The 24,161-nt window shown below is 38.1% G+C and overlaps 1 protein-coding gene across 4 annotated transcripts in view; it reads left to right on the forward strand.

The window, feature by feature from the left end:
- Window positions 1-24,161, forward strand: part of EPB41L5 (erythrocyte membrane protein band 4.1 like 5) — a 143,030-nt gene that overhangs the window by 6,743 nt on the left and 112,126 nt on the right. For all 4 annotated transcript variants that reach the window (XM_061182971.1, XM_061182973.1, XM_061182974.1 and 1 more), the window contains exon 3: window positions 12,923-13,027. In XM_061182971.1, the coding sequence (XP_061038954.1) occupies window positions 12,923-13,027 (105 nt within the window). The remainder of the gene's footprint in view (window positions 1-12,922; window positions 13,028-24,161) is intronic.

The raw sequence follows: 24,161 nt of genomic DNA on the forward strand, positions 1-24,161 counted from the left end.
GCTTCTTTCTGAGCTGTTTGCTAATACCAAATCTCTTTCTCATGTCTTTGCCCTGTATTAAAAGGTTTACGTGACTAAGCTGTAAAATGTGCAATTTGAGGTGTCATTGAATGTTCCACAGTGTCTTCCCGCCCTACAGACTCCTTTTAGTGCGCATTCATTCACCCAGAATGCAATTAAAGAACCCTTAGTGTGAAGCGGTAGCCTGGGTGCTGCAGTGGTGCATGGTCGGACGAGCCATGGACGGCCTTAGACTCGCAGAATGAGAGATGAAGGGACTGGGTAGTTTGTTTAAACGAATATTCTGATTAACTGAGTAATTTAGAATGTACTACTAGGTATGTACATTTTACGTTTTTAAAATAATGGAATATGATAAAATTAAGACACAGGATATCTTGAAGTGTTTTGAAGTCATCTTTTTGAGTATTTATTATATTTGTACATTAGACTGGGCATTTTCAGGGTTTTTGATTCTGAAAGACTTTACTGCATTTAAATTTTCTTCCTGTAAGGGCTTCTTGAGGGTTTGTCTGATGTTCCAATATGTGCTCCTTTGTGAGGGTAGTTTTCATATTCATTTATTTGATAAGTATCTCAAGAGTTCTGTGTACTATTCCACTGAAATATGCTTAGGTATGTGGTGAAAATCTTGAGATTGCTGTGTAGGAGAGTGGAAGGAAGTTTCTCATTACCTAATGTTGGAAGTATGAAGTCTCGAGGGTGTTGATGGAGAAGCTGACACCAGGAAAGTAGAATAAATGGCTAGTGACTGGTTTAGAATGCTTTCCCTTGCTTTGGTGTGCTCAGTGAGGGCATGTGTGATACTCCATCAGGCCAGAAATGTTAGCCCGCCTTGCACGCACACAGCTGCAGCGAAAAAGCCAGGAGTTTTACATTTGTCTCTGTGCAGCCAGAGCAGTCGCCTTTTCAGCTCCGCAGGGGAAATCCTCGAGTTAATAAGCTAACTCTGGATGCTTACGTGGATATAAAATGGGCATTGCCCTCCCAGCTAAACTGCCTTACTAAAGAAAATGGCCAGAAGAATAGTAATTTCTGGGAAGAAAAGGTTTTCTCTCTTTCTTTAATTTTTTAATACAAACTTATTTATTTTTGGCTGCGTTGGGTCTTTGTTGCTGCACATGGGCTTTCTCTAGTTGCAGCAAGCGAGGGCTACTCTTTGTTGCGGTGCATGGGCTTCTCATTGTGGTGGCTTCTCTTGTTGCGGAGCACGGGCTCTAGGCACACGGGCTCAGTAGTTGTGGCACATGGGCTCAGTAGTTGTGGCTCACGGGCTCTAGAGCACAGGCGCAGTAGTTGTGGCGCACGGCCTTAGTTGCTCCGCGGCATGTGGGATCTTCCCGGACCAGGGCTCGAACCCGTGTCCCCTGCATTGGCAGGCAGATTCTTAACCACTGCGCCACCAGGGAAGTCCAGGTTTTCCCTTTTTTTGATTTAGCTTCTCAGCCAGTCTAGTATGACTCTGAAAGAAGATTTAGAGTTGACCTTAGAAATTGAATGAAGCACATACTTATTTCCCATTGGGTTTAGTGTCAGTATTGATCATAGCAAGCAGCATGGAACTCAGATGATTGTCCAGGCAATATGCAAGGGATTATCTGCAGAGAAATCTAGATCTATATACTTCAAATTAATGTATACTTAGTAGTAATAGTCATTTTCTTTCTTCGGTTCTCCTTTCCTCTCAAGATTGGGGGAGGAATTTAAATACCTTCTACTTCCTTTTTTTTAAGGAATTAACGTAGTGAGAGTGCCTTTCAGTAAATGGTAAAGGCAAGGCATCAGGTAGAAATTTCTGATTATCTGGTTTTTAAACTTTCTCTTTGGAAATGCCATAGTAACTCCTTTGATTTATGAGCTTAGTATTGTTTAGTAAATAGCATGTCTTGTAAAACTCTGCGTCTCCTAAGTTTTAAATTAATGGGAAATATTTGATTAACCACTAGATAATAATTTTTATATATCTTCTTTGCTGATACAGATGCTGAAATCTTTAAATTATATAGACCATTGTACCTTAAAATACCTGAAAAAACATCCTGTGTTCACGAATTGTAAGACTTAACATTGTTGAGATGGCAATATACCCAAAACTGATTTACAGATTCAACATAATCCCCACCAGAATATCAGCTGATTTATTTGTGGAAATTGACAAGCTGATTTTCAAATTCATATGGAATTGCAAGGGACCCAGAGTAGCCAAAACAATATTTGAAAAAGAACAAAGTCGTAGGACTCACATTTCCCAGTTTTAAGACTTAACTGTAAAGCAATAATAATCTAGATGGTGTGCTTTGCTGGCGCAAGGACCAATGGAACAGAATAGAGAACCCAGAAATAAACCCACACATCTATGGTCAGTTGATTTTTGACAGGGTGCCAGAGCCATTCGATGAGGGAAAGAATGGTCTTTTCAACAAGTGGTGCTAGAACTGAGTAGCCACATGCAAAAGAATGAAGTTGGACCCTTAACTCCTACATATACAAAAATTAACTCAAAATGGATCAAAGTCCTAAACATAAGACTATAATACTCTTGGAAGAAAATTCAGGGATAAATCTTCATGACCTTGGATTTGATACCAGTTTCTTGGATATGACACCAAAAACATGAACAACAAAAGAATAAATAAATTGGACTTAATCAAAATTATAACCTTTGTGCCTCAGAGGACACCATCAAGAGAGTGAAAAGACTCTCACAGAATGAGAGGAAGTATTTGAAAATTATATATCTGATAAGTAACTGGAACATGTGAAAAATTGTTAGAACCCAATAATAAAAAGACAACCCAATTTAAAAATGGGCGAAGGATCTGAATAGACATTCCTCCAAATAGGATATGCAAATGACCAACAAGCACATGAAATGCTTGACATCATTAGTTGTCAGAGAAATGCAAATAAAAAACATGAGATACTACTTCACACCAACTAGGAAGGCTAAAATAAAAATGCCAGGTAATATCAAGTGTTGGTAAGGATGTGGAGAAATCTGAACCCTCGTACATGTTTTAGCAGGAATGTTAAGGTGGTCCAGCTGCTGCTCTGGAAAACAGTCTGGCAGTTCCTCAGATGATCAAATATAGTTACCATGTGATCTGGCAGTTCCACTTCTAGGTATATGCCCAAGAGAATTGGAAACACGTTTACACAAAAACTTGTACACAGGTGTCCATAGCAGCATCATTCTGAATAGCCAGAAGGTAGAAGCAGCCCAGACAGGTAAGTGTCAGCAGATGAATGGATAAATAAAATGTGTTATATCTGTATAATGGAATACTATCAGTACTTGACCGTAAAGGAAATGGTACTGATACATGCTACATGGATGAACTTTGAAAACATTATGCTAGGTGAAAGAAACCAGTCACAAAAGACCATATATTATGTGATTCCGTTCGCATGAAAGTCCAGAATAGAGAAATCCAAAGGGGAAAAAAAAAGGACATTAGAGGTTGCTTAGGACAGATGGGTGGGGACAGAGGGGATGGTGTGAAGGGTGGTTGGGACCGGTAGCTAAAGGATATGAGGTTTCTTTTTGAGGCGATGAAGATTTTCAAAAAGTAATTGTGGGGATGGTTGTATATATCTGTGAATATACCTTTGAATTATATACTTTTAATGGGTGAGTGGTGTGGTGTGTGATTTATATCTCGGAGCTGTTTAAGAATGCACGGATTTTTGTATACTTGTGTTTTATTCCACTTAAAGTTTGTTTAGTCATTAAGAAACATGATAAAAGTGACATACAGCTTTGATTTAAAGGTGATATGCTTGATTCATTACAGGGAAAAAAAGTAAGAGACTACAGTAATAGAGGCACAGGATGATGGGGCTGCAGAATAACTGTGGCTGTAAGTTTGCAGTGGAAGAAATGCTTTGTACATGGATATGGGGGTGGAGAATGTAGATTAGAAATGAGTAAAATATAATTCTCACTCTGGTGTAGAGGGTAATGTTGATTGTGTGGAAGATCAGGAGAGGGTAGTCAGCTGTCATGCAGAGAAGGGGTAAAGGGATGAAGTGGGAAAAAGCTTCAGTGGGATGTGTTTGGAAGCCATATTTCAGAAGGTTTAAAGGAATTATTAGGGACAATCTTATATTTTTTGGGTCTCTTATAGTCCCTTGTACCCAGTGGGTGCTTAATAAATATTGTTTAGTTGTCTGAGGGAGTGCATGAAGGGAAAACGGGGGATTGATACGCGAGAATTGGCAAGGAAGGAAGAAAATAGTACAGCAGCTAGAGTATGGCTGGATAGGGGAGATCTGAGTTTGTCGAAATGGTTTTACATACACAGGTAGAAATGATAGGAGGAACGTTCTAGGAGGAATACCATCTTATGCTGAGAAAGATAGAAGACTGTTGGGAAGATGCTCTCTTGATGGTCTTAATCTTCCACAAAAGAGGTTATGAAGTGAGGACTGTGTCTGAATGAGGTGGTGACCTAGAGGAATTTGTTAGGAAAGAAAAGAATATAAGTAGCAAGCACTAGTCTAGATTTAACTGAAAAAAGAAACTGTAGTTTGCCAGAGCTGTGTGGATCTTTGTTTCACTTCTTGTTTTCTGCTTGGTTCGTATTCAGTAGCTGCAAGATGAGAGGGTGTATGAAAATGAGTAGGAGGTCGACCCTGGGATCAGGGATTTCACATCCCTATTCTACACACTGTGGCCACACTGGACCGTCTTACTCTTTGCCCAGACATGGTAGACTATTTTACAACTCTGTGCCTTTGCATAGGGTTTATACTAACTGGAATTATAGGTACAGAGTAGCACAGGAAGGAGGGTTCAGGGTCTGGCTTTTTTGGAAGGTAACATAGATGTACTCATTCTTGAAGTCAGAGTTCACTGGAGACCTAAAGGACGTTCTGAGCAGAAAGAACTGCATTTTGCTAAGGCTCAGAGGTATGACTTACTAGGGAAATTGTAAGCAGGTGAAAATGCTGGAGTGACAGGAGATGAGGCTGTAAGAGTGAGCAAGGAACAGTAGGAAAGACTGTTCATGCCCTGGAATTCGCACTTTAATCTGTAGAGGAAGAGGAATAATTTTTTAAGGATGAGAGTGACATTCTGTTTTGCAGTTTTAGGAAGAATCACATTGGCAGCTTCTGCCACTTTGTCTTGTAACTCTTGCCTGCCTCGAGTCTGTCTCTGTCCTCAACCCCACCATAGACTGTCAAGACTTCATATCTTCCTTCATTTTGTTTTTACTTAAAGTGGCAGAGTTGTATCAACCCTTCCAGGCCCAATTTCAGATATAAATTCCTCTGAAGGCTTTACTAGTTTTAAGCAGACTTAACTCACCCTCATTTCCTTAGCATTTTGTCGATACTGCAAGGATAACACTCATATTGATTGTGTTTAAACTAGTTGTGTATGATTTTATTCTTAGTAAGGACCTTGTGATTGCTTGAGGACAAAAAGTAAACACATATTCATCTATATACCTCTAGCAGCTAATGCATAATAGGTGTCGTCCAGTAATTGTTGAATAGAATTGAATGATACATTATGTCAAAAATGTTATTTCCTGTGAATTATTAAGTGCGTAATGAAATGAAAAACCCTTAAGAGAGTATGGAATGGGAAAGAAACAAAAACGCTAATTCAAAAAGACACGTGCACCCCAGTGTTCATAGCAGCACAATTTACAATAGCCAAGACATGGAAGCAACCCAAGTGTCCATCAACAGATGAATGGATAAAGAAGATGTGGTATATATATACAGTGGAATACCACTCAGCTCTAAAGAGGATGAAATTTTGCCTTTTGCAACAACACAGATGAACTTGAAGGGTGTTATGCTAAGTGAAATAAGTCAGACAGACAAATACTGTATGATAATCACTTATATGTGGAATCTAAAAAATAAAACGAACTACTGAATACAACAAAAAAGAAGCAGACTCACAGATATAAAGAACAAACTAGTGGTTACCAGTGGGGAGAGGGAAAAAGAGAGGGGCAAGTTAGGGGGAGGGGATTAAGAGGTACAAGTGACTGTATAAAATGAATACGCTACAAGGATATATTGTACAGCACAGGGAATACAGCCAATATTTTATAGTAAGTATAGAGTTATAACCTTTAAAAATTGTGAATCACTATATTGTACACCTGTAACATATAATATTGTACATCAACTATACTTCAATAAAAAATTTTTTTAGAGACAATTGTTTTAAATTTATTTATTTTTGGCTGCATTGGGTCTTCGTTGCTGCGTGCGGGCTTCTCATTGCGGTGGCTTCTCTTGTAGCGGAGCACGGGTTCTAGGCACACGGGCTTCAGTAGTTGTGGTGTGTGGGCTCAGTAGTTGTGGCGCACGGGCTTAGTTGCTCCACAGCATGTGGGATCTTCCGGGATCAGGGCTTGAACCCGTGTCCCCTGCATTGGCAGGCGGATTCTTAACCACTGCACCACCAGGGAAGTCCGTAGAGGCAGTATTAAAAACAAGAAAAAAGTATTTACTTATTGTCTGAGACTTATTTTCATGAAACAGTATAGTTCTTTTTCATGCTGACTGGACTCCAGATGAAAGTTTTTAAAATATTCATGCTATCCCTGAATTTCAAATTAAGATGTTTTGGGAGATTCTCATTTTGAGATGTCAGATTTCTGTTAGATTGAGCATTAACATCAGGAACCTGCAAATACCTTGTGTTCACTATTGGTTGGCCTATAATTAGTCTCTATTAAGGAGTCAATACATACCCTTGAAAAGATTTTTATTCTGAGGAGGCAGCTACCCAGCTGGCAGAAGCGCATTCTCTCTTTTCTCAAAACACAACTCCCATGTTTCAAGAAGCTGGCAGATGATGCTTTGGCAGAATAAAGATGAGGATGAGGGCCAAATAAGGGAGCCAGGCTTCCCTTTGGTCTTTGAAGCAAATACAGAATGTTGATGGAATCTGAAATTGGTTCTAGAAATGCACCTTAGAATGAAGGTAATGGAAGCATGTAACTTTAGTACCAGATAAGTAAATATTTCTGTGACTTCCTGCTATAACTTAGAAATATTTTGTGTTCCTTTTAGGATCATTGCCATTTGCAAATTTTTTGCGTAATTGCTATTTTCTTTTTAAGTTTGTTAGCACTGCTCTGGGGCTTAGTTATTGTAAGTATGATTTAAAATCAAAAGCTTTCTTTGTCATTTCCAGTAACAACTGTCTCTTCCCTTCCTTTGTCCATATTTCTCTTTTCCATCATGTTAGTGGAAAAAATATGTTCAAGTGTTTGAATTCAGGTCTTAATCTTTACCTCCATTGTTGTCTTGATATTTGGTATCTGCCCCCTGACTGTGTCCTCAAGAATAATCATGACAGCACTCCCCAGTGTTCTCTACCTCTAGAAATCCTCACTCCTAACATTTCTTTTTTTAATTTTATTTTTGGCTGCATTGGGTCTTCGTTTCTGTGCGCGGGCTTTTCTTTGGTTGCGGCGAGCGGGGGCTACTCTTCGTTGCGGTGCACGGGCTTCTCATTGTGGTGTCTTCTCTTGTTGTGGAGCACGGGCTCTAGGCGCGTGGGCTTCAGTAGTTGTGGCATGCGGGCTCAGTAGTTGTGGCTCATGGGCTCTAGAGCGCAGGCTCAGTAGTTGTGGCACACGGGCTTAGTTGCTCTGCAGCCAGGGATCAAACCCGTGTCCCCTGCATTGGTGGGCAGATTCTCAACCACTGCACCACCAGGGAAGCGCTTTTTTTTGATGTGAACCTTTTTTTTTTTAAAAGTCTTTATTTGTTACAATATTGCTTCTGTTTTATGTTTTGGTTTTTCGGCCTAGAGGCATGTGGGATTTTAGCTCCCTGACCAGGGATCAAACTCGCACCCGCTGCATTGGAAGGCAAAGTCTTATCCGCTGGATCGCCAGGGAAGTCCCTTAAAATTTCTTTACCTGAATTCCCTACCCCTCTTCCATCAAACTTTCAGGGAGTGATACATTATAATGAAAGGAATGTATCTAGTGTTCCTTTCCCTTTCCCTTTGGAATGGGAGTGAATCACAGACCTGAAAAGTTGTTTGTTGAATGGGAAGTGATTGACTATGGTTTTCTGATTCTTGGGCCTCTCCTCTAGGACTAACCTACACCCCCACTAATTTCTCAGAGCTAAATGGAGCTGATACAGACTAGGGTTGAGCTCTTTCTGTTGTTACACATAATCCAGAGAAGCTTATTCATCCTAATGAATATAGCAAAATAAGGAGACAAATTTAAAATAAAGGACAAATTAGTGAGTGGGAAGATCATATTTAGGAACTCTTCTCATAGGAAAGAAAGTACAAAATAGGAAGCGTAAGAGAAAAGTTAAGAAATGGAAGATAAGTCTCTATTCCCCTAAGATGAGGAACAAGACAAGGATGCCTGCTTTCAGGACTATTATTCAACATAGTATTGGAAGTTCTAGCCAGAGCAGTTAGGCAGAAAAAAGAAATGATAGGCATCCAAATTCTAAGGGAAGAAGTAAAATTATTTCTGTTCAAGATGACTTGATCTTATAAGTAGGAAACCCTAAAGATTCCACAGTAAAACTATTAGAGCTAATAAAAGAATTCAGAAACGTTGCAGGATACAAGATCAGCCAACAAGAATCAAGTGCACATCTATACACTAGTAGTGAGCAATCCAAAAATGAAATTAAGACAATAATTCCTTTACTATAGCATCAAGGAGAATAAAATACTTAGGAATAAGTTTAACCAAGGAGGCAAAAAACGTGTACACTGAAAACTACAAAACGTTACTGAAATGAAAGAATATCTAAAGAAAAGATAACTCATGTTCATGGATTGAAAGATTAATATTGTTAAGAGGACGGTACTACCCAAAGTGATCTGTAGATTCAGTGCACTCCATATCAAAATTCCAAGAACATTTTTTGCACACATAGGAGAGACCATCCTAAAATTCATATGGAATCTCATGGGACTCCAAATAGAACAGTCTTGAAAAAGAAGGAAAAGGTTGAGCTTGCATGTCCTGATTTGAAAACTTATTACCAAGCTATAGTAATCAAAACAGTGTGGTTCTAGCATACAGACAGACATGCAGACCAATGGAACAGAATGGCGAGTCTAGAAATAAACCTTCGAATACATGGTCAAATGATCTTCTGCAGAGGTGCTAACACCATTCAATGAGGGAAGAGTCTTTTCAACAAATGGTGCTGGGAAAATTGAATATCCACATGCAAAAGAATGAAGTTGGATTGTTATGTTACACCATATACAAACATTAACTCAAAATGGATCAAAGACGACTGTGGTATTGTGATTTATAATAAATATATATTTGATCCTTATCGTGTTTCTGGCACAGAGCTCCTAAAGCCCTTGGAATTTTCTAAGTCAGGAGAGCCCTAAAAGTGTTTTTGTTATGTTAACAAAGCCCCTAGGTAACCCACTGATAGGGACCGGTTGACTGGGGGACTCACCATGTGATTAGGAGGTTGGAAGCTGGTACCCCCGCCCCCACCCCAGCTGGGAGGGAAGAGGGGCCAGAGATTGAGTTCAGTCCCCAGTGGCCAGTGATTTAATTGGTCATGCCTATTTAATGAGGCTTCCATAAAGACCCAGAAGGACAGGTTTGGAGAGCTTCTGGGTTGGTGAACCAGAACGCTTCCACGTGCTGGGTCCCAAACTCCACTGGAACAGAAGCTGTTGTGTTTGCGACCTCGCCCTGTGTATCTCCTCATCTGGCTGTTAATTTGTATCTGCTGATATCCTTTGTAATAAACTGTTAATCTAGTGAGTAAACTGATTTCCTGAGTTCTGTGAACTGTTGTAGCAAGTTCATTGAAGCCAAGGAGGGGGTCATGAGAAGCCGTTTAATAGCCAGTTGGTCAGACGCACCCATAGCAACCTGGACCTGCGATTGGCATCGGAAGTGGAAGCAGTCTTGTGGGACTGAGCTCTTAACCGGTGGAGTCTGATGCTCTCTCCAGGGAGGTAGGGTGAGAATTGAGTTTGTCTGACACGCAGTCAGTCTCCTTGGAGAACTGAGTTAATTGCTTGGTTGTGAGGAAGACACGGACACGTCAGAGTGGGTATAGAATCAGAATGACAAAATTTTAAGTGTGAGAGATAAAACTATGAAACTCTTAGAAGAAAACATAGGGGAAAATCTTCATGACATTAGATCTGGCAGTGTTTTTTTGGATGTGACAATAAAATGTAGGCAGCACAAGAAAAAATAAATAAGTTGGACTTCATCAAAATTAAAAACTTTCGTGCATTAAAGGATACTCACTATCAAGAGAGTAAAAAGACAACCCACAGAATGGGATAAAATATTTGCAAATTGTGTATCTGATAATGGATTAATATAGAGAATATATAAAGAACTCCTACAACTCAACAACAAAAAAGCAAGTCAAATCAAAAATAGGAAAAGGACTTGAATAAATATTTCTCCAAAGAAGATATGCAAATGGCCAGTAAGTACATGAAAGTATGCTTAACATCACTAGGCATTAGGGAAATGCAAATCAAAACCACATGAGATACCCTTTTACACCCATTAGGTTGGCTGTTACCAACACAAAAAAAGAAAATCCAGAAAATAACAAGTGTTGGTGAGGATGTGGAAAAAGTGGAACCCTGTGCATTGCTGGTGGGAATGTAAAATGGTGCAGGTACTACGGAAAACTGTTCGGCGGTTTCTCAAAAAGTTAAACATGGAATTACAGTATTCTACACCTAAGTATGTACCCAAAAGAATGGAGAGCAGGGACTCAGTTACTTGTATACCACTGTTCACAGCAGTATTATTCACAGTAGCCAAAAGGTGGAAACAACCCAGTGCTCATCAACAGATGAATCAGTAAACATAATGGCCTGCAGTCGTCCCTCGGTGTCTGTGGGGGATTGGTTCCAGGACCTGCTGCAGATACCAGCATCCAAGGATACGGAACCTGCCGTATGGAGGGCCGAATGTATACATACCGTGGAATATTATTCAGCTTTAAAAAGGAATGAGGGACTTCCCTGGCGGTCCAGTGGTTAAGACTCCGAGCTTCCACTGCAGGGGGCACAGGTTTGATCCCTAAGATCTCACACATGCTGCACAGTGTGGCAAAAAAAAAAAAAGCTGAAATTGACATCACACTTTTCAGTGGCAACATAGATTGTAGGAAGATGATAGAGTAATATATTTTGAGTGATAGAGTAATGTATTTTGAGTAATAGAGTATTGACAGAAAGTAACTTTGAACCTTGAATTTTATATCAAGCCAACTGTCATTCAAGTATAAGAGCATGATTAAAATATTCTCAAACATAGAAGATTACATATAAAGTCCCACATGGGAAACATTTCTTGAGGAAAAACTCAAATGAGTAGAGAAATCTAGCAGATGCTGCTAGGTATGTGTAATGTACACGTGTAAGACATGTAAAGAATGATTGAATACCAAAGTAAAGTTGTTGTCTTAAAAAAAATTAACCATGACCAAACAAAAGAAAAGAAATAGAGGAAGAATATCCATAAAACCTGATGAGGATTGGGTGGAGGGGAGATTGGGGGCATGAGGCCCTGGTAAAGTTCTGTTTTGATAAAGGGATGACAGTTTATCAAATAGAAAGGATGTAGAAAGTGCAGAAAAAGCAGTGGACAAGTTGAAATAATCAAGTTTTCAGTTAAAAGGCAGAAATTGATGATTCAATGAAAACAATCTACATTTTTTTAATGGGAAATATTCTAAATAATTTAAAACTAGGGGGAGGGGCATGGATGCAACATATATGAAAATTGAGGATCTCAACAATGCTTTTACTTAAAAGGTTATATTTATGGATAGTTACCATATTAGAAATTAAAACCAAAAAATTAGGGACTTCCCTGGTGGTCCAGTGGTTAAGACTTCGCGCTTCCATTGCAGGGGGTGCAGGTTTGATCCCTGGTCAGGGAACTAAGATCCCACATGCCATGTGGTGCGGCCCAAAAAAAAAAAAAAAACCTGAAAAATTAAAGAAAAACTTTACTGGTTAATTTAAAAATAGCAATAATATACCCCTTATAGGTTAACAAAAGTAACATTTTTATGAAAAATAACTATCTTACTAAACAACAAAAGAATTTAGTGAGAAGAGTAGCATTATTTTATGCACTTTTGCCAGTCTCTTTAATGCTTGATTTAATAGACCAGTACTTAGATTCTCTTATCTGCTCCTGTATTCACTGTGTTGCAGTATGTTGTTTTGATTGAGGGTACGTGAGGAGAATCCTGGGACCATGTGGATCTTTCTTCTTGGGATCCCTCAGGGGTCCTGAGAGCACACTCTGCGACCTGCTTTGTCTGCGCAAGCTTCTTTGTTATCGCCCTGACTCCCTCCAGTTTGGTGTCTTCTGAGTTTATCAGTAGTTTTCTCGCTGTCCATTTTCCCTCCCACCTTCCATTTCTGCTTTTGCTATTTCCTACCCTACATTCTTTCCAGTTTAAGACCGATCTTCAAGTCTTCACTGATGATTCTAGTCTCAGTGACTCTCTCTTCTCTTCTCTGGCAAATATAGTTGGTTCCACATGGTTTGGGCTTAAGTGTTCTAAGATTTCTTGTTTTCTCTTTCCAGTTATTATAAAGCTCCTTTAAAGTAGGGACCCTAAAAATTGACAAGACAAGAGTTTCTTCTTACACGTAGTGTTAGGTACACAGTAATGTTTGTTGGTTGATAGGAAGTAACACTATCCAGGAAAGCACATAATAGATCACAAATTCTCTTTTGGCCTTAAATGGTTTATTGGAAAACCATGGTATCTTCCCCATTACCGGCTACATGGTAATACTTGGTGTTGCAACTATTTTTTTTTTTTTAAGAGATCTTGTGTAATTAAAACCATCTTCAGTTCAGACCTGTTGATCTTATAAGTCACTTACTGATTTATTTTCTTGCCATTTCAGAAAAAAGCCAAAGGACAAGAGCTGTTTGATCAGATTATGTACCACTTGGACCTTATTGAAAGCGACTATTTTGGACTGAGATTTATGGATTCGGCACAAGTAGCAGTGAGTATCTGTTTTTTGGAGGCTCTAAAATGGGGACAGAAATGAAAATTGTCAGATGATGTGCTAAGTGCTACAAGGCTATACATATACTCAATGTCTTCTTTTTTCCTGTGCTTTTCTTATTATGGTCTGAAGCTTTGATGCCTTGCTTAAGAATAACCTGAAGTGCTTGTTTAAAAAAAAAAAAAGAGTTCTGGCCCTAAGCCAAATTGCTAGAGCATGATCTTTGCAGATGAGACTTGAAAATCTCAACCGGTGGATTGGTCTCGGGCATACTAGAGTTACCACTGTGTCTTGAGGATGCTGGGATGGGAGGTTTCTGGGCTCTTGGGTAAATGAGTGACAGAAGTTCCTAGTTTGCAAATTAAGGTGAGAGGACTAGGATATCCCTAAGATCCCTTCCAGATCTGTGATTATCTGTAAATAGATGTTCTTTGACGTGTGCATTTCAGATGAGAGAACGGCATATGTAATAGGGTAGGAAGTTGGAGGCTTTTCAAAGAATTGAGTACTTTAGTAGGATTTGACTGGAGGGTATTTGCAAGAGAGTAGTAGTTAAGATTGGAAGGTGGATTAGTGGCCAAACTGAATAGCAAAAGTGTTAATAATAAATTGGCACTATTCTCTAATAATAGGGATTAGGAATTTTTCAGGCAGAGAGGTTATATTTTTCTTTAGGAAGTTTTACATAGGAATATTGTGTAGGATTGTTTGGAGTGGGCAGGGAACGAAGTCAGAGAGAGTCAGTGCAAACACTTCGGGGATAAAAGTAATATTAGGGCCTAGAGTAGGGCATTCACAGTAGCCGGGAGAGTGAGGGAGCAGGGAGAAGGATATCAAGACCTTAAGGCTTGTTTTCTGGAAGTTTGTGATGGGGTGTGGGGGGGGGGAGGGTGTGTGTGTGTGTGTGTGTGTGTGTGTGTGTGTGTGTGTGTTTAGTGACACAGTAATTGCAGTGTTTAGGACCCGACCCATAGGGACAAATATATTACGTATTAAGAATTCTCAAGTTCCTTTTGGAGTGAGTTCTTTTTGGGGGGGGGGGGCGTTTGGTGTGATTGATAAATGAACTGGAATACCTCTGTAAGATACTTTATAAACCCACATGTCTTGGAGATGAACTCCTAGGATGGTTTTATAGAGCATCTTAGCTAAATGTACAGCTGTTAATAATGTTAGCTGCAGCTGTTTTCTTGATTTCCCCTGATCCCTAATTTAAAAAAATAAGCATGAGCATTTAGCTGCAGGGTATTGGTAAGGTAAATTTTGATACATCCTTACAGTGGAATACCTGCAGCCCATTAAAAACGGTGATTTTTAAGTATACTAATTGACACGAATGATGTAAAAATAAAAAGGGTTACAAAACAGTGTAATTGAATTCTTCTGTTTTTAAAAAATCTGGATATGTGTGCACACATAAACATGAAAAAATTTGAAAAGCTGTTTTCCATAGTTTCAGAGTTCTGATCGCTGGATAGATTTAGTCTAGGAGGCATTTCTTTCATTCTTCTTTTGAACCTTATTTCTTTTCCATTAGAGGAAACCCCGTAAGGGCAGGGAATGAGTCTTAGTTACCTCTGTTACCCAGCATGTGGTAACAGCCCACAAGACCATTTACTGAATTGAATTCTCTGCTACTTAGTTTGATAAAGGCTTGGTTAACTGGTGAGTTGAATATCATTAAACTCTCATCTCTAGAATAATGGAGTTAAAGTCTTACAACCAGATGAAAAGAATAAATGATTTTGGGGGAAATCACACAGCCTCCTGTTTTTTGAGGGGTTGTGAGGGAAAAGAGGTAGAAGTGTGCCAATGTTATGTTTCAGGTACTTTCTTTCCATTTCTTAAAGTATTTAAGTAATTGTGGAAAGAAACAGACATGCAGCAGTTCCTAAGTTGCATTATTTATTCTTTGCTAATATCAGCAATTACTGAATTACTAGATCCCATACTTTTTCCTCTCATTTGATACACATATAGTGCTCTTCTTCTGGTCATAACAAGTGTCTGGTAAAGCCAGCATTAGAATTTGTGATCCCTACTTTTTTTAGTTTTAGTTTCTCTCTCTCAGTGCTCAGAAATCTAGGCAGTAAGATTAAATTTATATAGTCTTACGTTTCTTTAGTTTCTACTTGTGCTGTCACTAAAATACTCTTTGTGAATTGAGCTGGAAGAACAATAATTGGTGGATGAAAGCTATGGAAGATGAACTCTAGATAGCACTTTAGGTATTCTTAAAGTGCTGACTCACTTGCTTCCGTAACAGTCTTGTGACATAAGTGAACATAGAGATGAGTGTCAGTTATTCAGAGCATGGCCAGATTTAACCCCATAATTAAACAAAATTGATGCTTTACGACAGTTCAGTTTGTTGGTGAAGATAATGAACGTGATAGATCATGTGGATTTTTGGCCAGGATCATCTATGTAAACTAAGTTAACCCAGTGGTTTCCATAGCTCTTTTTCTGGAACCATTAGAGATACAGTTGCAGGTAGGATGTCCCATTACCCCTGAATTTCCTACAAACAAGCATGTTCTCCCGCATAGCTCAATACAGGCATCACAACCAGGAAGTTATCATTGTGACATTACCACCATCTAATCCTCAGACCCCATTCAAGTTGTGCCACTTGTCCCCAGAGTGTCATTTGTAGCCAGAGGCTCCCTATTTACCAGTCACTCCCCACTCCTCCTCCCCACAGCCCCTGGCAAAGGCTAATCTTTTGTTTGTATGGATTTGCCTGTTTTGGGAATTTCATACAAATGGAGTCATGTAATATGTGGCCTTTGAGTCTGGAAATGCACTTGGCATAATGTTTTCAAGGTTCTTCCACGTTGTAGTACGTGTCAGTGCTTGATCCTTATAGGTGAGTAATATGCCACGGTAGGGATATACCACATTTTTATTCATTCACTGATAGACATTTAGGTTTATTCATTTTTGGCTATTATGAATAATGCTGCTGTGAACATTTGTGTACAAGTCTTTGCGTTGAACATAATTCTTCCAGATATGTATCTAGGAGTGGAATTACTGGGTCATAGGGTAACTTTCTTGTATAACTTTTTGAGGAACTGCCAAACTGTTTTCCATAGTGACTGCACCATTCCGCATTCCTATCTGCAGTGTGTAAGGGTTCCAATTTCTGCATATCCTCACTAACACAACATTTCCCCTTCTTTTTGATTCTAACTAGTTGGTATGAAGTGGTCTCATTGTGGTATTGATTTGCACTTCCCTAATGGAAAAGATGTGAACATCTTGTCATGTGTGTATTGACCATTTGTGTATCTTCTTTGGAGAAATGTATTCAGATTCTTTACCCACTTTAAAATTGGGTTATTTCCTTTTTATTGTTGAGTTGTAAGAGTTAAACTATTGCCTATTCCATAGTCACAAAGATTTAGGCATGTTTTCTTCTTTATCTGTTTGGAGTTAATTTTGGTATATGCTGTAAGGTAGGGGTCAAACTTCATTCTTTTACATGTGGATATCCAGTGGTCCTAGCAGCACCACTTGTTGAAAAGATTATTCTTTCCCCATTGAATGGTCTTGGCACACTTACTGTAGGTCAGTTGAGCGTAGATACATGGGTTTACTTCTGGGTTCTTTGTTCTTTTCCATTCATCTATATGTCGGTCCTTATGCCAGCACCACATAGTCTTGATTACTGTAACTTTGTAGTAAGTTTGAAATTGGAAAGTGTGAGTCCTTCAATTGCATTCTTCTGTTTTAGGATTGTTTTGGCTGTTCTGAGTCACTCATATTTCCATATACATTTTAGGATCAGCTTGCCTGTTTCTGCAAAGAAGGCAATTGGAGTTGTTTGTTTGTTTGTTTATACAGCAGGTTCTTATTAGTCATCAATTTTATATACATCAGTGTATATGTGTCAATCCCAATCTCCCAATTCATCACACCCCACCCCCACCCCCTGCTGCTTTCCCCCCTTGGTGTCCATATGTTTATTCTCTACATCTGTGTCTCAATTTCTGCCCTGCAAACCTGTTCATCTGTACCATTTTTCTAGGTTCCACATATATGCATTAATATATGATGTTTGTTTTTCTCTTTCTGACTTACTTCACTCTGTATGACAGTCTCTAGATGCATCCACGTCTCTACAGATGACCCAATTTCGTTCCTTTTTATGGCTGAGTAATAGTCCATCGTATATATGTACCACATCTTCTTTATCCATTCATCTGTCAATAGGCATTTAGGTTGCTTCCATGACCTGGCTATTGTAAATAGTGCTGCAATGAACATTGGGGTGCACGTGTCTTTTTGAATTATGGTTTTCTCTGGGTATATGCCCAGTAGTGGGATTGCTGGATCATATGGTAATTCTATCTTTAGTTTTTTAAGGACCCTCCATACTGTTCTCCATAGTGACTGTATCAATTTACATTCCCACCAACAGTGCAAGAGGGTTCCCTTTTCTCCACACCCTCTCCAGCATTTGTTGTTTGTAGATTTTCTGATGATGCCCATTCTAACTGGTGTGAGGTGATACCTCACTGTAGTTTTGTTTTGCATTTCTCTAACAATTAGTGATATTGAGCAGCTTTTCATGTGCCTCTTGGCCATCTGTATGTCTTCTTTGGAAAAATGTCTATTTAGGTCTTCTGCCCATTTTTTGATTGGGTTATTTGCTTTTTTAATATTGAGCTGCATGAGCTGTTTATATATTTTGGAGATTAATCCTTTGTCCGTTGATTCATTTGCAAATATTTTCTCCCATTCTGAGGGTTGTCTTTTCGTCTTGTTTATGGTTTCCTTTGCTTTGCAAAAGCTTTTAAGTTTCATTAGGTCCCATTTATTTATTTTTGTTTCTATTTCCATTACTGTAGGAGGTGGATCAAAAAAGATCTTGCTGTGATTTATGTCAAAGAGTGTTCTTCCTATGTTTTCCTCTAAGAGTTTTATAGTGTCCAGTCTTACATTTAGGTCTCTAATCCATTTTGAGTTTGTTTTTGTGTATGGTGTTAGGGAGTGTTCTAATTTCATTCTTTTACATGTAGCTGTCCAGTTTTCCCAGCACCGCTTACTGAAGAGACCGTCTTTTCTCCATTGTATATCCTTGCCTCCTTTGTCATAGATTAGTTGACCATAGGTGCGTGGGTTTATCTCTGGGCTTTCTATCTTGTTCCATTGACCTATATTTCTGTTTTTGTGCCAGTACCATACTGTCTTGATTACTGTAGCTTTGTAGTATAGTCTGAAGTCAGGGAGTCTGATTCCTCCAGCTCCGCTTTTTCCCCTCAAGACTGCTTTGGCTGTTCGGGGTCTGTTGTGTCTCCACACAAATTTTAAGATTTTTTTGTTCTAGTTCTGTAAAAAATGCCATTGGTAATTTGATAGGGATTGCATTGAATCTGTAGATTGCTTTGGGTAGTATAGTCATTTTCACAATGTTGATTCTTCCAATCCAAGAACATGGTATATCTCTCCATCTGTTTGTATCATCTTTAATTTCTTTCGTCAGTGTCTTATAGTTTTCTGCATACAGGTTTTTTGTCTCCCTAGGTAGGTATATTCCTAGGTATTTTATTCTTTTTGTTGCAGTGGTAAATGGGAATGTTTCCTTAATTTCTCTTTCAGATTTTTCATCATTAGTGTATAGGAATGCAAAAGATTTCTGTGCATTAATTTTGTATCCTGCAACTTTACCAAATTCATTGATTAGCTCTAGTAGTTTTCTGGTGGCATCTTTAGGATTCTCTATGTATAGTATCATGTCATCTGCAAACACTGACAGTTTTACTTCTTCTTTTCCAATTTGTATTCCTTTTATTTCTTTTTCTTCTCTGATTGCTGTGGCTAGGGCTTCCAAAACTGTGTTGAATAATAGTGGTGAGAGTGGACATCCTTGTCTTGTTCCTGATCTTAGAGGAAATGCTTTCAGTTTTTCACCATTGAGAATGATGTTTGCTGTGGGTTTGTCATATATGGCCTTTATTATGTTGAGGTAGGTTCCCTCTATGCCCACTTTCTGGAGAGTTTTTATCATAAATGGGTGTTGAATTTTGTCAAAAGCTTTTTCTGCATCTATTGAGATGATCATACGGTTTTTCTTCTTCAGTTTGTTAATATGGTGTATCCCATTGATTGATTTGTGTATACTGAAGAATCCTTGCATCCCTGGGATAAATCCCACTTAATCATGGTATATGACCCTTTTAACGTGTTGTTGGATTCTGTTTGCTAGTACTTTGGTTGAGGATTTTTGCATCTATATTCATCAGTGATATTGATCTATAATTTTCTTTTTTTGTAGTATCTTTGTCTGGTTTTGGTATCAGGGTGATGGTGGCCTCATAGAATGAGTTTGGGAGTGTTCCTTCCTCTGCAGTTTTTTTGGAAGAGTTTGAGAAGGATGGGTGTTAGCTCTTCTCTAAATGTTTGATAGAATTCACCTGTGAAGAAGCAATCTGGTCCTGGACTTCTGTTTGTTGGAAGATTGTTAATCACAGTTTCAATTTCATTACTTGTGATTGGTCTGTTCATATTTTCTGTTTCTTTCTGGTTCAGTCTCGGAAAGTTATACCTTTCCAAGAATTTGTCCATTTCTTCCAGGTTGTCCATTTTATTGGCATAGAGTTGCTTGTAGTAGTCTCTTAGGATGCTTTGTATTTCTGCTGTGTCTGTTTTAACTTCTCCTTTTTCATTTCTAATTTTATTGATTTGAGTCCTCTCTCTCTTTTTCTTGATGAGTCTGGCTAATGGTTTATCAATTTTGTTTATCTTCTCAAAGAACCAGCTTTTAGTTTTATTGATCTTTGCTATTGTTTTCTTTGTTTCTATTTCATTTATTTCTGCTCTGATCTTTATGATTTCTTTCCTTCTGCTAACTTTGGGTTTTGTTTGTTCTTCTTTCTCTAGTTCCTTTAGGTGTAAGGTTAGATTGTTTATTTGAGATTTTTCTCGATTCTTGAGGTAGGCTTGTATAACTATAAACTTCCCTCTTAGAACTGCTTTTGCTGCATCCCATAGGTTTTGGATCATCGTGTTTTCATTGTCATTCGTTTCTAGGTATTTTTGATTTCCTCTTTGATTTCTTCAGTGATCTCTTGGTTATTTAGTAACGTATTGTTTAGCCTCCATGTATTTGTGTTTTTTATGTTTTTTTCCCTGTAATTGATTTCTAATCTCATAGCGTTGTGGTCAGAAAAGATGCTTGATATGATTTCAATTTTCTTAAATTTACTGAGGCTTGATTTGTGACCCAAGATGTGGTCTATCCTGGAGAATGTTCCGTGCGCACTTGAGAAGAAAGTGTAATCTGCTGTTTTTGGATGGAATGTCCTACAAATATCAATTAAATCTATCTGGTCTGTTGTGTCATTTATAGCTTGTGTTTCCTTATTAATTTTCTGTTTGGATGATCTGTCCATTGGTGTAAGTGAGATATTAAAGTCCCCCACTATTATTGTGTCACTGTCGATTTCCTTTTTTATAGCTGTTAGCAGTTGCCTTATGTATTGAGGTGCTCCTATGTTGGGTGCATATATATTTATAATTGTTATATCTTCTTTTTGGATTGATCCCTTGATCATTATGTAGTGTCCTTCCTTGTCTCTTGTAACATTCTTTATTTTAAAATCTATTTTATCTGATATGAGTATTGCTACTCCAGCTTTCGTTTGATTTCCATTTGCATGGAATATCTTTTTCCATCCCCTCACTTTCAGTCTGTATGTGTCCCTAGGTCTGAAGTGGGTCTCTTGTAGGCAGCATATATATGGGTCTTGTTTTTGTATCCATTCAGCAAGCCTGTGTCTTTTGGTTGGAGCATTTAATCCATTCACGTTTAAGGTAATTATTGATATGTATGTTCCTATGACCATTTTCTTAATTGTTTTGGGTTTGTTTTTGTAGGTCCTTTTCTTCTCTTGTGTTTCCCACTTAGAGAAGTTCCTTTAGCATTTGTTGTAGAGCTGGTTTGGTGGGGCTGAATTCTCTTAGCTTTTGCTTGTCTGTAAAGCTTTTGATTTCTCCATCGAATCTGAATGAGATCCTTGCCGGGTAGAGTAATCTTGGTTGTAGGTTCTTCCCTTTCATCACTTTTAAGTATATCATGCCACTCCCTTCTGGCTTGTAGAGTTTCTGCTGAGAAATCAGCTGTTAACCTTATGGGAGTTCCCTTGTATGTTATTTGTTGTTTTTCCTTTGCTGCTTTCAGTAATTTTTCTTTGTCTTTAATTTTTGCCAATTTGATTACTATGTGTCTCGGCGTGTTTCTCCTTGGGTTTATCCCGTATGGGACTCTCTGCGCTTCCTGGACTTGGGTGGCTGTTTCCTTTCCCATGTTAGGGAAGTTTTTGACTATAATCTCTTCACATATTTTCTCGAGTCCTTTCTCTCTCTCTTCCCCTTCTGGGACCCCTATAATGCGAATGTTGTTGCATTTAATGTTGTCCCAGAGGTCTCTTAGGCTGTCTTCATTTCTTTTCATTCTTTTTTCTTTATTCTGTTCTGCAGCAGTGAATTCCACCAGTCTGTCTTCCAGGTCACTTATCCGTTCTTTTGCCTCAGTTACTCTGGTATTGATTCCTACTAGTGTATTTTTCTTTTCAGTTATTGTATTGTTCATCTCTGTTTGTTTGTTCCTTAATTCTTCTAGGTCTTTGTTAAATATTTCTTGCATGTTCTCGATCTTTGCCTCCATTCTTTTTCCGAGGTCCTGGATCATCTTCACTATCATTCTGAATTCTTTTTCTGGAAGGTTGCCTATCTGCACTTCATTTAGTTGTTTTTCTTGGGTTTTATCTTTTCCTTCATCTGGTACATAGCCCTCTGCCTTTTCTTCTTGTCTATCTTTCTGTGACTCAGGCAATTGGAGTTTTGACCAGAATTGCATTGAATCTGTATATCCATCTGGGAAGCATCGTCATCTTAACAATGTTAAGTATTATACATGATCACGGAATGTCTTTCCATGTATTAGGTCTTTATATTTCTTAAAACAATGTTTTATAGTTTCAATTTACATGTCTTTTACCTTCTTGGTTAAACTTATTCTTAACATTTTATTCCTTTGATGCTATTGTAATATGTGATTTTCTTGTTACCATTTTTGGATTTTATTTGGATTGTAGTGTATAGAATTCATTTTCACATATGTATCTTGTATCTTGCAACCTTGCTGAACTTATTTATTAGTTTTCATGTGTTTTATGTATAAGATCATGTCATCAGCAAAAAGAGATAGTTTTACTTCTTCCTTTTGAATCTGAATGCCTTTTATTTCTTTTTCTTTTATCTCTTTTTCTTGCCTAAGTGCCCTGTCTAGAACCTTTAGCAAAATGTTGAATAGAAGTGGTAAGGGTGGACATTCTTGTCTTATTCTTGATCTTAGGGGAAAAGCGTTAAGTCTTTCACCATCAAGTATGATGTTACCTGTGGGATTTTTATAGGTGCCCTTTATCATTTTGAAGAAGGTCTCTTCTATTCCTATTTTATTGCACGTTTTTATCAAGAAAGGGTGTTGGGTTTTGTTAAATGCTTTTTCTGCATCTATTGAGAAGATCATATGGTATATTTCCTGTATTCTATTAATATGATGTATTACATTGACATTTTTGTTCGTGTATTGAACCTTCCTTGCATTTCTGGGATAAATCTCACTTGGTCATGGCGTATAATCCTTTATATATGTTCCTTGATTTGATTTTGTTGAGGATTTTGATGTCCATATTCATAAGGAATATTGGTCTGTAGTTTTTTGTGTTTTTTTTCCCCCTTGTGATATCTTTGTCTGGTTTCAGTAAGAGCAGTACTGGCCTCAGAATGAATTGGAAAGTCTTCTCTCTTCTATTTTTTGGAAGCTCTCACGAAGGATTGGTGTTAATTCTTATTTCAACACTTGGTAGAATTCACCAGTGAAGCCATCTGGGGCCTGGGCTTTTCTGGGAAGTTTTTTGATTAGTGACTTAATCTCTTTACTTGTTATAGTTATATTCAGATTTTCTGTTTGTTTCTTCACTTTTTAAACCAGGCCACCGTAGAGTGCCAAAGGTGGACTTACTGGATGGAGGGGTTGGGATAGTAGGCCTAAACCAGGATTATTCTGGCATACTAGGATATATGGTTACCCTTGTTTTCGTTGACTGCACAACACTGCCCCATTTCTATTTTCAAATCTAAACTTAATTTAGTATCATTTTATATAGTCCAGTGATGATCTTAAACCTTGAGTTACGATGACAAAATCTATGGATGCTTTCCCTAGAAAAAGGCACATACATATAACATTCTTTGCACATATATAGGTAATTCAGGTATTCCAGAAGCCCACCTATGGACTCTTATTTAGTAATAACTCTTCTTTAGCAAATAAACAACCTGTAGCTTAAGGAAAAACAGATGATGGTATTCATTTGCATGCTTTTTCTTCAAGTCTTTATGATAATACTGTTTTTGAAAATTTATTATCTTTTATACTGTTGGTGAAACCTTGTTATTAAATCTCATTGTATGACTGCAAAAAACTTTATGGTAATTTAATGAATCCTTCCTTCTTGATGAAGGATTTTGGAAAACTCTCTGTCACAAAAGTAACAGGATGTGTAAAGAGTTGCCTTATGGCAGCAGAACTGTATACATCAATGGTTTTTACAAAAAAGGATGATTTGGGGTAATTTTCTTGTACAATAGAACTTTCCAGCGTGGAAGTAATATATCTTAAGCCAGGCAAGAAGGAATTCTTTTTTTGATACTGTGTGGTTTTAGGTTAGTACAATAAGAATTTGCAAAATTGTTAATTGGAATTAACTATAACGATTTGTTAGAGAACATGTATGATTTATTTTGAAGGAATAATATTCAGTCTTAAAATCAAAAATCTACAGGAATCAGACAGGAGAACAAAAGGGAAGCGAGATGGCATGCATATTAAAGACATGGGAGTGTTATTTATTTCCAAGAAATATGGTTTTTCTCTTTTTTTGAATCATACTACATGCTTGATATGTTTTCTTTTCTCATTTTTGATAGATACAGAGACAGAAAAAGACAGCAGCGTGATAAATTGTAGCTGACATGTTGATTGGTAGAGGAATTGTGGTGAAGTAGGGAGCATATCACTTTTCCCCACAAAAAGGAGGCAGAGGGGCAGGTACCACCT

This window comes from Eubalaena glacialis, chromosome 1 (assembly GCF_028564815.1).
Source record: "Eubalaena glacialis isolate mEubGla1 chromosome 1, mEubGla1.1.hap2.+ XY, whole genome shotgun sequence".
Taxonomy (NCBI): Eukaryota; Metazoa; Chordata; class Mammalia; order Artiodactyla; family Balaenidae; genus Eubalaena; species Eubalaena glacialis.